This window comes from Notamacropus eugenii, chromosome 5 (assembly GCF_028372415.1).
Source record: "Notamacropus eugenii isolate mMacEug1 chromosome 5, mMacEug1.pri_v2, whole genome shotgun sequence".
NCBI lineage: Eukaryota > Metazoa > Chordata > Mammalia > Diprotodontia > Macropodidae > Notamacropus > Notamacropus eugenii.
The window spans coordinates 58,897,230-58,909,502 of record NC_092876.1 but is presented as its reverse complement, the minus strand read 5'-3'; the positions used below and the strand labels follow the sequence as shown (position 1 = coordinate 58,909,502).

At 42.5% G+C, this 12,273-nt stretch overlaps 1 protein-coding gene across 4 annotated transcripts in view; it reads left to right on the top strand.

Moving 5' to 3' along the window:
- The window catches only part of UBR4 (ubiquitin protein ligase E3 component n-recognin 4), a 142,563-nt gene that overhangs the window by 30,288 nt on the left and 100,002 nt on the right, over positions 1-12,273 (top strand). For all 4 annotated transcript variants that reach the window (XM_072609096.1, XM_072609097.1, XM_072609095.1 and 1 more), the window contains 12 exons: positions 1,547-1,679; positions 2,684-2,763; positions 3,108-3,236; positions 4,200-4,382; positions 4,538-4,660; positions 4,751-4,980; positions 6,657-6,781; positions 8,264-8,361; positions 9,490-9,647; positions 10,538-10,747; positions 11,591-11,692; positions 11,944-12,044. In XM_072609096.1, coding sequence (XP_072465197.1) covers positions 1,547-1,679; positions 2,684-2,763; positions 3,108-3,236; positions 4,200-4,382; positions 4,538-4,660; positions 4,751-4,980; positions 6,657-6,781; positions 8,264-8,361; positions 9,490-9,647; positions 10,538-10,747; positions 11,591-11,692; positions 11,944-12,044 — 1,672 coding nt within the window. The remainder of the gene's footprint in view (positions 1-1,546; positions 1,680-2,683; positions 2,764-3,107; positions 3,237-4,199; positions 4,383-4,537; positions 4,661-4,750; positions 4,981-6,656; positions 6,782-8,263; positions 8,362-9,489; positions 9,648-10,537; positions 10,748-11,590; positions 11,693-11,943; positions 12,045-12,273) is intronic.

The window sequence follows — 12,273 nt, the reverse complement described above, 5'->3', positions numbered from 1 at the left end:
CTTCGACACATATTGCAGTTCAACCAAACTGGCCTACTTGCTGCTTTCTAAACTTGGCATTCCATTTCCTTTCTGAACCTTTGCACAGTGTGTGTGCCCTCTGCATTTTTGGTCTTTTAGAATTCTTAACTTCCTTCTAGGCTCAGCCCAGTTACCATCTCTTGGAGTGAGAAAACTTGGCTGGTCTTGATGGTTAGGGTTCTGTCCCTTCCCAGATCATGTTCTATTGGCTTTGATTTGTAACTAGTGGGGGTGAATAAGAACCAGTAGACAACCTGAGGGCTGCCATCAAGGCCCACCCAGCCCCACTTTCCTCACTCCCCCGTTCCACTGACCTTGTGGGAGGACACAGAGAAGAGCTGCTGGGAATGAGCAGCCACAGATGATTGCTCTGTATATCTTTGGTGGGAACTTCTATATCCAGAGATCACAGATCTGTTTGAGCACACGTATCCCCTGTGGAATAATCTAAGGTCCTTAAGGGCAGAAGTTGTTTTTTATTTTTGTCTTTATAGCTCTTGCACCTGTCACAGTATCTTGACTATAGTAGATGTTTAATGAATGCTTGTTAAATTGAATTATTAAAAGCGTTACGCTAATAATAATGTAATAATAACGATGTCCAGAAAAAGAAATTCTGTAACCATTGCAGAGTCAAATAATAACAAAAATTAAAACTTCAATTACTAGAGTGCTTTAAAGTTTGCAAGGCACTTTTTATTTATCTCATCTGAGCCTTACAACCAGCTCTTGAGACAGGTACTACAGCTGTTAGTCATTATCCTTATTTGACAGCTGTGGAAGCTGGGATGGAGAAGTGAAGTGACTTGGCAGAGGTCACACAGCTAGTAACTCCCAGAGGCCAGACTTTAGCCCAGTCCTTTCAGATTTGAAGTCTAGCACTACATTATACTGACTCTTGAATTTAAGGGGTGTTCTACTTTTGTTTCTCACCTTTTCACTCATGCTACAAATTAAGCCTCTGCAGGATGATTTAACTTATCAATTCTTATCATATCTCCTTGTGAGAGCTCTTCTGGAAGTTAATGAATTCCTACAGCTGGACAATTCCTTGTGTACTTTGCTCTTTATTCCTCAAATGTGGACCTGACCACCCTATAGGGGCATCTGTTGTCATTTTACGGAGAAACAGTGGGTCATAGTGGTGAGATTGCTATGTTTGGAGGTGAGATGTCCTGGTGTTTGGTCATACACCTCAGTTGTATGACCTAGATGAGTCCCTTAGCGTCTCTCTGCCTCTTGTTTCCTCCTGTGCAGGGATGATAATAACTATCCTACATATTGACAGGTCTGTTTTACTGCTCACATATGACCATGTCTTAAAGTGCTTTGCTAATTTTAAGGCATTATGGAAAGCTGGGCTGTAACTGTTTCTCTCTCATTCCCATCTTTTTCATTGGATTTCAAGTGATTATTACTATTTATTTTTGACTTTTTGCAAACTGTGAACTGCTTAGAAGGATTGCAACAGAATTGGTGATAATGTATTTCCCCCTTGAACTGAATCCTCACATGTCTTATACAGGTGCAGTATAACCTTCTTAGTCCTCCTTTTGGCTGGGTAACTGGATCTCAGGAAAGCGGCCGCAGGGCCACTGCACCCTTGTATCATGGCTTTAAAGAAGTGGAAGAAAACTGGAGCAAGCATTGTTCATCAGGTCAGAAGAGAAGAACTTTATAAAGCCTCTCTGGCTTCCTCAGCACACCTCACTAACAAAAATAGGAAGGGAAGGAAGGAAACAGGCATTTATGAAGTGAGAAGGGTGGAATCAAAGTAACTAAAAGAAACATTGGTGATTTGGGTAATTGTCCTATATCTAGGAAGACCAGCATCTCTCTAAGAAAGATTGGGTTGATTTCATTTAACAAGATTTCCAACTCCACACTCCCTACTAGGGCATTGAGTGGTGTATGCATTTCCTGGAGAGACTCAAGAGCCAGGGCAGTGCTTGTGTGGGCTCTTACTTGACCCCAGTGTAGATGTATGGGAATGTATAGGCATGGGGATACCTGACTGCTGGAATTTAACTTCTTTGTTGTATTTTTTGGATATGGTTCAGAATTTCTTTCCAAGTCTTGAATCTGAACTGTAAAGTTCCCGCTTGTCCAAAAGCCCTTTGATATTTCTAAGTGAGGATTTAGTGAACATTTATTAAACACCTTCTGTAGGGAGAAAGAACATTATGCTAGGCCCTGGGCAAGACACACAGTTGCGATAAGACACAATTCCTATCCTCTTGCAGCTTCCTGTCTTTTATGGAGCTAGACAAATAAACATATAAATGTAAAACATGACATGATAAATACATTAGAGCGGTGCAGAACAAAATGCTGTCAGGTGTCCAGTGTGTCCCTGCTGTCTGTGGGTGTTATCCTGGGCTTTCGGGGAGGGGAGAGAATTCATGGAAACATGAGCTACAAGTCCACATTCCCAGAGTCTTTAGTTTGCTTGCTCAGACTGCATCCTCTTATGTTGACCTTTTTGAGACTCTTGTCGGTATGTTTTAGGCCTGTGGGGTGGTGGTTCTGTTTAATGTCAATAAGGGCACATTATTTTGGGTTACTTCCAAATTGCTGTCTAATTTTTATCTTGCACCTTTGAGTCAGAGAAGAATGTACCCCTTTTTCTCTAATCATATGTTGAATCCATGCTATCTTCCAGATGCTGCCCCACAGCCCAGATTTTATTGTATCCTGTCACCAGAAGCCTCAGAAGATGACTTAAATCGCCTTGATAATATGGTATCAGGAACCCTAAACCCTTATTTTTTTTATCATGTGAGAGGGGCCCTGACAGAGTTATCAGATGGAAAGAGAATGACTGACTGTGGGCTTTGTACCAGAGTGACCGCTTCTAGTCTTATGAGACCACTTTTAGCTCAGAGACAGGTTCTACCTGGCAACTGTAAAAGGAGATTCTTGGGTGCTGTTGAGAGGACTCAGGAGCAACAGACAGCCAGTGGATCTGATGGCCTTTAGTAAGAGGGATATTTTGTCAGCACTGAGGGGGGATGTGGCAAGAAACATAGGAAAGGATGTTGGCAGAGGCGTGAGGACATCACTTTGTCCTTGTGTTCTGGCGTTAGATCTGCGAGGTCCTCTTCTCTAGAGCTGTGAAGTATGATGAGCTGTATAGTGCGCTGACGGCTTTGCTCGCTGCTGGCTCTCAGTTTGACACTACCAGGAGGAAGGACAACAAGAATGTGACAGCATTGGTAAGAGCTTGAGAGCATCAGTCTGCTCTCTTCTGAGGGAGGTCTGGGGCAGGAGTGCATTACCGGAAGTCAGTGTTCCAGCCGGTACTCTTCCTCTTAAGGTCTAGCCTTTCACCAGTTAGTTTTGAATATTGGTTGGTGAGTAAGCCTAATTCTTAATTCTATGTCATAAACCGGTGTCAGAATTATTCTTTATGTTTGAATAGATTATATTGATATACTTTTTTTAGTGTTTTAGTGAAATGAGCATTTGGGAATAAGCAGCATCCGGGACACTGTGGGCTGACACTTGGTGGTGGGGGCGCCCCAGGAGTGTTGGTGCCCCTTGTGCTCATTGATCTTGGGGAGGGCCACCTCACCTCCCCATCAGTGTCGTGAGAGAGGGCTGTCCTGCCTGGGAGGCGCCAGGTTCTGTCAGTTAGCCTGACTGTCCAGCCTGACTCCTGCTTTTCTAGCTTTTGTATAGACAGAAATGGTTTGGGCCTCAGGCTACCTTTAATCAGTTGGTTTCATTATTCATATATGATGGAGCAGGTGATTTACAAGTGTAAAATGCATTTCTTGCTCTTTTATTGGGTACCTCACAGCAGAGGTCTCAAACACAGCCCTCAGCACTCCTGATGTGGCCTGAACAAGATAAAAATATAAAGGGGACATGTTTAATCAAATAAATGAAAACAAAGTATAACATATATGATGTTAGGATGTGGTTTTCTATGTCAGTATGCATCTGCCGAAGTCCTTAGGAAGTTTAGTGGCCCTGTTTCTAGTTGAGCTTGATACCATTGGCCTAAGGCTTTCAGGTGGGAAGTCTCACAGGTGAGGGCAAGTAAAACTCAGTTGGATCAGGGACTTGAAATAGTGACAGTTTTGATTCTCATGTTAGGATAGTGTTTTTACATAGATGCTGGAAGTGAATTAGGCCAAGTGCCACCTCTCTGACCTTTCTCTTGCCTTTTTCAGGAGGCATGTGCTCTCCAATATTACTTCTTGATACTCTGGAGGATCCTGGGAATTTTGCCACCATCAAAGAAATATATGAACCAGTTGGCTACGAACACGCCTGAGATGAGTGAGTGTGACATCCTGCATACTTTGCGCTGGTCTTCCCGTCTTCGGATTGGCTCTTATGTCACCTGGATAAAGGTACGATAGTGTCACACATAGTGTAGAATTGAGGACTGTTCCTTTGAGCTGAGCAGCTCTGTAGGTGACTGAAGAGGAAGATGGTTATAGGCCTGGCATAGATCATGAGCTCAAGAGTGTTTTGAAATGAAGTTTTTTTCCTGTCCCCCAAACAGGACCACCTTGTCCAGCAGGGCATGAAAGCTGACCATGCTAGTTCTCTCATAGAACTGGCTGCCAGCAAGTGCAGCTCTGTGAAATATGATGTGGAAATAGCAGAGGAGTACTTTGCTCGACAGGTAGGCTAGTCTTCATCTAAAGTGGTGCTGATATAGCCACTGGGGCCTTCTTCTTAGGGCTCTTGACTAATGATGTCTGGTGTTTTTAAGATCTCCTCATTCTGTGGCATCGACTGTACCACCATCTTGCAGTTACATGAGATTCCCAGCCTGCAATCCATCTATACCCTTGATGCAGCCATTTCCAAGGTCCAGGTCTCTCTGGATGAGCATTTTTCCAAGTTGGCGGCTGAGACTGACCCTCATAAGTCATCGGAGATAACCAAGAACCTGCTGCCTGCTACATTACAGCTTATTGATACCTACGCATCGTTCACTAGGTGTAGTATATTGGTTGGAAAAGTGGGGTGTAAGGACATTTTTTCTAGGGAAGTCCATATTCTCCTAGAAGGTACGGGTTCATTTTCTTGAACTCTATAGTTTTAATGCTGTGTACAGTACACCTATTCACTCTTTACAGCCCTGATGACTCAAAAAGTTCATTTGGGGAAGGAAGATTCCTTTTTCTTCACTTTTGGGGAATTGTTTTTCCTTTGGTGCAGTTTTTACTTCTTGTTGTACATGGGGAGGCTACACATGCTTTGTTTTTTAGTAATATGTGAGGAATACTCTCTAAATTTCAGGAGAAGTTTCTGTTTTTGGCTAGACTCTAGCCCTCACCCTTACCCCACCACTAAACCAAGAGTCTTGGTTTAGTGGTGGGGTAAGGGTGAGGTGCAGTGACAATAGGAGCAGTTTTTCCAATTATGTGAAGTTCCTTACCTTCCAGATATTGACCAATTTCAGCAGCCATTTAGTAAACATTATTACATGCAAGGCAGGTGCTAGGGGCTGGGCATGCAAAAGATACAAGATTGGCTTCAGTCCCAGCCCTCAGGGAACTTAAAATCAAATGGAGGGGAAAGACAGGCTTGTACACTGCAGGTATGATGCAAGGCAGCATGGGAGGATAAGGGCAGTGGAGATAGCTAGACCAATAGTTCTCGGTTGTTTTTTTTAATATGAGGACCTCCCCTTTTTAAAAAAATTACTTTTTTCAGTGGGCAACATCCATCTCTCCTTTCCATCTGTCTCCTTGAAACACAGCAGGATCTTATAATAAATTTTTATACTGGCTGTGTCCAAAACATTTTTGAGTTCCTTTTTTACTGTTTCACAGATGCTCCACATAATAGTAGTTGTACTGTTAGTGTCTGTTGATTGAGAAAACACCTAATGACTAAATGCTAGTGCTAGGTGCACATGTAGGTCCCTCTTGGTCGTGACTTCATGGGCCTCCCTGAGTCTGAGAACCCTGGTCTAGAACAAGTGCCATTAGAAGTTGGAGTAGGGGAGATGTCACTTTCTTCTGGGAAATGAGGGAGATCTTGATGGAGAAGGTGCCACATGAGCTGAACCTTGGAAGGAAAGACTGCCAGGCACCCTGACAAGAAAGCTTCCACAGACCTGAGAGATCATTTTGAAAGATCTAGAATTCAGTTCCCTTTGCAGATTTTCTATGCTAAAAAACCATTAAAAGTAATAAAAATAACTGCATGTGGATATTGTGTAGTAGAAATGCTTAGTTATTGAAACAAAATAAAGTAATACTTCCAGTTTTTAAAAGGTCTCATGTTTAAGGAGTTCATGGGGCCTTATGCTGCTTATCTCAGCATTGCCTATGGGGCAGTCCTCCAGACTGTTGGATCTTTCTCCATTTGAAGAATCAGCAGTGTCTGCCCTGTGTTAGTAGTGACTACTGAAGGACAGACCAGTGTCCCATGGTTATCTTCACTGGTTTAATTTAACTTCAGTAGTATCAGATTGCTATGAGAATTTTGGAGTAAAACCTTGTCTGTCTACTCTGCTCCTGTCTTGTTCCTTTTCCTTGTGCCTGAGACACCTAGAGATTTAGTGCCTTCCCAGTACCTTAAAGATTGCCTTGGCTAAGTTGACAATAGACTCCCAGTCATTATATTTTTTGTCTTGACTCCATTTCCCTGTGTTCTTCCCACAGGTCTTATTTGCTGCAAAGCCTCTCTGAAGAGGGTTCCCCTGAGAATAAACCTTCCGAAGATAAACTGGGAGGTTATTCTGCTGTCTTGGCGATAGGCTCGAGCCGGTGCAAAGCTAACACCTTGGGTAAGGGGCAGCAGCCAGCTGAAGGGCTGGAAACCTTCCCATTTTTGATGCCCGCACCTCTGTAGGCGGGCATCAAATACAGAATTTAAGAATACCTAGAAGGACCAAGCACATTTTTGTGTCATTTCATGTGCCTAGTCCTTTTAATCCTGTTTAGATGATTCTGTCTCTATAAGATCTTCTTTGATTCCCTCAAGTAATTTTTCTCCAATTTCTCAGGGTGGTTTATGCAATTATTTATTTTATTGCTTAAATTATAGTTGTTAAAATCAGTCAATAATAAACATATTAAGTCCCTACTATTTATGGCCACACACTGTGCTGTTAGGGTACAGAGAAAGACAAAAGACAATCCCTGCCCTCAAGGAGCTCATTGTCTAATGGGAAGAGGACATGTGAACAGCTATGTATAGACTAGTTGTATACAGGATGAACTGGAATTAATCAGCAGAGGGAAGGCACTAGAATTAAGATGGGTTAGGAAAGGTACAAGGTGGGATTCTTGTTGGCACTTGAAGTCAGGCAGCAGAGATGAGAGAGATGTATTCCAGGTATGGGGGACAGCCAGATTTTGAAAGTGGGGTGTCTTGTTTGTGCAATATCAAGGTGTCACTGGATTGAGGGTGTAAGAAGTCCATAAAGGTGTCTGGAGGGGGAAGGTTGTGAAATACTTTGAACACTAAGCAGAAGATTTCCTCTTTGAACTTGGAGGTGACAGGGAGCGCTTGGAGTTTGAGTGGTGCAAGCCCTCATCACCTCGTGTCTGCTGGGGGTTTTGCTTGCCTCCAGTCTCTCCCCACTCCGGTCTTCCATTTAGCTGTTAAGGTCATCTTCCTCAATTACAGATATAACCATGTTACACATCCTACTCAATAAACTCTAGTGGCTGCCTTGGTTTCCTCACAGGATAATAACAGCACCTACCTGCCAGGTTTGTTGTGAGGACAAAAGAGAATATTTGTAAAGGTGCCTGCCACATAGTAGGTGCCATATAAATGCTAGCTATATTATTGTTGTTGTTGCCATTAGCATCATTACTTTTGGCCCGTACCCAAGGTTTCATTTATGTGAAGGATTCTCAGTAAAGGAACTCTGCCAAAGGAAAGTAGTCATGCCCCCTTTTTATTTTTAAAACAACTTATGTAGATAGTCTCGATGTGTCTGGAGTATTGAGAGGCTTGGTGACTGTTCTCTGTAGATTTCAGGGAAGGTCTGCTTAATTCTGAAACTCACTTGCTGGCCATTATTCCAAAGTGTCTCTTATTTACTTGGCAGCTCAGTGGTAGAGGTATTTGTGTTTTAGTTTTATTCAGACAGAGATTTTCACTTTGTGCATTGTACCTATTCTTTTCTTTGAGATGTTATGGTAATGCTATTGAAAAGCCTTTTCTTCTGCATTTGGACCGAAATTTTAAAACAGTGGGGCCATTGGATGTTCCCTTCTCTTTTACAACGGTTTCTGTTCCTTTCTTTTGCCCGTAGGTTCTACACTTGTTCAGAACTTACCATCATCTGTACAGGCCCTATGTGAGTCATGGAACAATATTCACACAAATGAGTTTCCCAATATTGGATCCTGGGTAAGCAAGTTTATGGTACTTTTGGAACATTCGTAGAATTATATGAATGTGACTTGCAGTGTCTGTGTTCTTTTCCCTTTCTTTGACCATCAGACAGATTCCAAGAAGGTCCTTACATACAGTAGTCATATGTAATGCCAAAATCCATGCATTGTAGTGCCCAAGTGGTGATGCCTCTGTTCTGAAAGCTCACATGTGCTCTTGAGCAGATGGATGATGAGCCAGGAATCAGATTCCCTCTTTGTTACACTCTGGGGCAGTTTCTGACCCTAGGTTTTCTTAATCCTATCAGAAAAGAAAAGGATGGTGAAGTCCTAGCATTCTGTTGGCTAGCAGTTCATAAGTTATCATGTTCACATCTGGAAGACCACCTGGTGTTTCATTGACCAGGAGTTCTAGATCTGACTTTGCCACCACTGTTTGACCTTTAGCAAGTTACTTAGCTTTCAGCTTTAGTTTCCTCATTTGTAAATTGTACTAGATGATTTCTTAAGTTCCTTTTAGCTTTTGTATCCCATGGTTGTGTGATTCTAAGGATAATTATGTTCATTATGATAATCTTGACACATTTCAAGATCCTAGAGCTCCTTCTGAATCATTTAAGAAGGATTAAGTTCTTTGAGAAAGATTGATCACTCACATACATTATATGTGCTGTCATCTGAGGCAGTAATTTCCATTCCCTGACCATGGTGAATAAGAGGATTGAATCCTGAATAAGAATGCCCTAGATAATTATCTTCCCCACAAGTGACCATCCAGTCTGTCTGAAGACCCCAGACCTTCATCCAAGGCAGCCCACTGCCTATTGTGATGGCTCCATTATCTGGTCTTGCTGTGACACAGTTCCCTTGACTGAATGCTTTTCAGAATACATGAATGCGTTCTCCTTTGGTCCATTGAGCTGGACAGGGCAACAATTAGTCACCCAGACATTGGTTGGTTGCTTATCATGCTTTCAGTGTCTTATTTTAAATGTGTAGCTGTTCCTTCATTCCCACATTGCTAAAATGTAATCATTAGTCTGCAGGCTTCTTCTGTTGTCATCTTTCTTCTATGAAAAAATTGAATTCCATGTAGACTATATGGTCCTTATGCCTTATGTATTTGTGTTCTGCTTCCTCATAGCGTAATGCTTTTGCCAATGACACAATTCCAGCAGAGAGTTACATCAGTGCTGTGCAGGCTGCCCACCTGGGGACCCTTTGCAGCCAGAGTCTGCCCTTGGCTGCTTCCTTGAAGCACACGCTCCTTTCTCTGGTCAGGCTGACTGGTGATCTTATTGTGTGAGTACTTGGTATAATTCATTTCAAAGTCTTCTATGCTTTTTGCCCTAGCTCTTTAGCTGAGAAAACTATCTATATTTAGAGAAAAGATAACAGTGAGTGAGGGATTTGGGTGTTGGTATTGATAGACTTTTTTCATATTCTTATCTAGTAGAAGAAACCTATACATTTGGCCCTTGGAATGAAATCTGTTCACTTGAGTCATAGATTTGGTTTTAAATTATACAGCAGCAGGAGCATAGAGGAAGGGCTTAAAGTCTCAGGGACAAGAGATAAACAACTTGACATTCCTGCGCCTTGGTTTTCTTCTATTAGAATTGGGGCAATCACATCTACACTGCTGATCTCAAGGAGGAATTTTGAGGAAGGTGATTTGTAAGCTGTGAGGGCTCCATCAATGTGAGCTCTGAGGATGTGAGTGTAGAGGCAGTCCCCACCTCTCTTCCTTCATGTGACCTCTGGAAGGAAGTGCTGTATTTAAGTAACAACATTAAATACGTGTGGGGAGTGGTGGCATGGTGGGCAGCTGTAGTTTGAAAGGAGGGGCTCCAGTTTTGCACTGTAGTGAGTTGAGCAGACTGTCAGAGGGATGTTTGATCCTTTTGTGGACAGTCTGTGTAACAAACCATGTTCCCTGGAGAAGAAATGTCAGCCAGAGTGCTGAGGTTATATTTTTGCCCCAAAGCCTGTCTTTATGGAGGTAGATGAATTACTTTTGTTAGTTTTGAGGTATCTTTTCCCTTGGTTCACATCTGTCCTCCAGAATATTGGTCTTTTTCAATAAAGATCAGTAGGTGTTTCCATTTAGGAATAAGCACTCGAGTTGTGTTGTTCTGGCAGTGTCTCAGAAGGCCACAATAACTGACCTGGTTTCTTTTCCTTCCCTGAAGTTGGTCCGATGAGTTAAACCCTCCCCAGGTGATCCGGACACTGCTGCCCCTTCTTTTGGAGACTAGCACTGAAAGTGTGGCTGAGATGAGCAGCAACTCCCTAGAAAGAATCCTGGGTCCGGCCGAGTCAGATGAGTTTTTGGCTCGAGTTTATGAGAAGCTTATCACTGGGTGTTACAACATTCTGGCAAATCATGCAGATCCTAATAGGTGAGTCTGATTTAGCACTGTTAGCTTTTACCAGCTCCTTTGTAATTAATCTTAGGAAAGGGGATGGGATTCTTGCAGATGGACATAGCAACCTTCTTACTGATTCTCGGACCCTTGCTCTGTGTTCAGGCAAAATGGGAATGTCAGAAAAGGGCAGGGTCAGCATTTGAATCCTGCCAGGATTTGTGATAGTTTTTGTGTGCATTTTACACTTTTACGGAGAACTATATGATAGGTTGTTTTTGTTCATTTATGACAAGTCTTAAAAATGTTTGATTAGGGAAATGAGTATCTGGGCCTCGTACCCATCATCTCAATAGCGAGGGGTCCAGATTTGTTCATCAAAATCTTTATTCTTTCTTGGACATTCTGCCTTTTACCTGTTGAGAAACTCAAAATGATTAGCTGGGCAAATGGACCTTGTCTCCTGTCACACAAGTGTGTCCAAGACAGAAGCAGGATTAGAACTCATAGCTTCTGTTACGTGTATCACTGAACCGCATCGTTGCTAACAACTGAAATTTAGTGATTCCATTCATTAACTCGGGGTGTAGAAGCTAGGAAAGCCAGACTAAAGAAATGTTATTGAGAAATGGTTTATAACTTTAGTGTCTGTGTTGACTCTTGACCACAGCTCTCACTTTCTTTGACATTTCCTCTTTTCAATTATTATTATTATTTTAGATTGAAATATTGTATTTGTTTTCAGTGTTCAGCAGTCACTTCCATGTATCTTAGATGTTGACATTTTTACTTCACTCCTGTGTGGTAATTATGAATGCTCAGAAAGCCATTAGAATGCACCTGACTACTCAGAGTCATTTTCTCTTTTTTGATCCTCAGTGGACTAGATGAGTCCATTTTGGAGGAGTGTCTCCAGCATCTGGAGAAGCAGTTGGAAAGTAGCCAGGCTCGCAAGGCTATGGAGGAGTTTTTCTCGGAGAGGTGAGACCTTTTGGCATCTGTCCTGGGGTATTGCCTTCTGCGCAGTCTGATCAGGGGCCTGTGTGCTTGGAGAGCAGGGCTGCTTTTATCTCCTGCTCTCTAAGATGAATGGTAAAGAGGGAGGGAGAAATTCATGCTCCAAAGATGAATGGTTCCACTGGAAGGAGAAGTGATAGTGAGGAAATGGAAATGGATGCCTTTTGTGAGGCTTAATGAGATTCTTCCGTTTTTCTCTCCCTTCCATCTCCCAGTGGAGAACTTGTCCAGATCATGATGGCCACAGCCAATGAGAACCTCTCTGCTAAATTCTGTAACCGAGTTCTGAAATTCTTCACCAAACTCTTCCAGCTGAGTGAGTGACAGCTTTTAATAATCTCCTTATGGGAACTTTGATGTCTGGCTAATAGTGGGCCATCTTCTGCCAGAGTGTCACAGCAGCATGAAAATGTGAACAAGTGGGGAGAATCTCTCCAGGAGAGTTTTTGGAGAGAGATAGAACACTTGATTAAAACATCCTCCCTTTTCCCTCCCCACCATTTCCTCCTGCCCACCTTTCTTCTCACCCTTTTTTGGCCCCTATT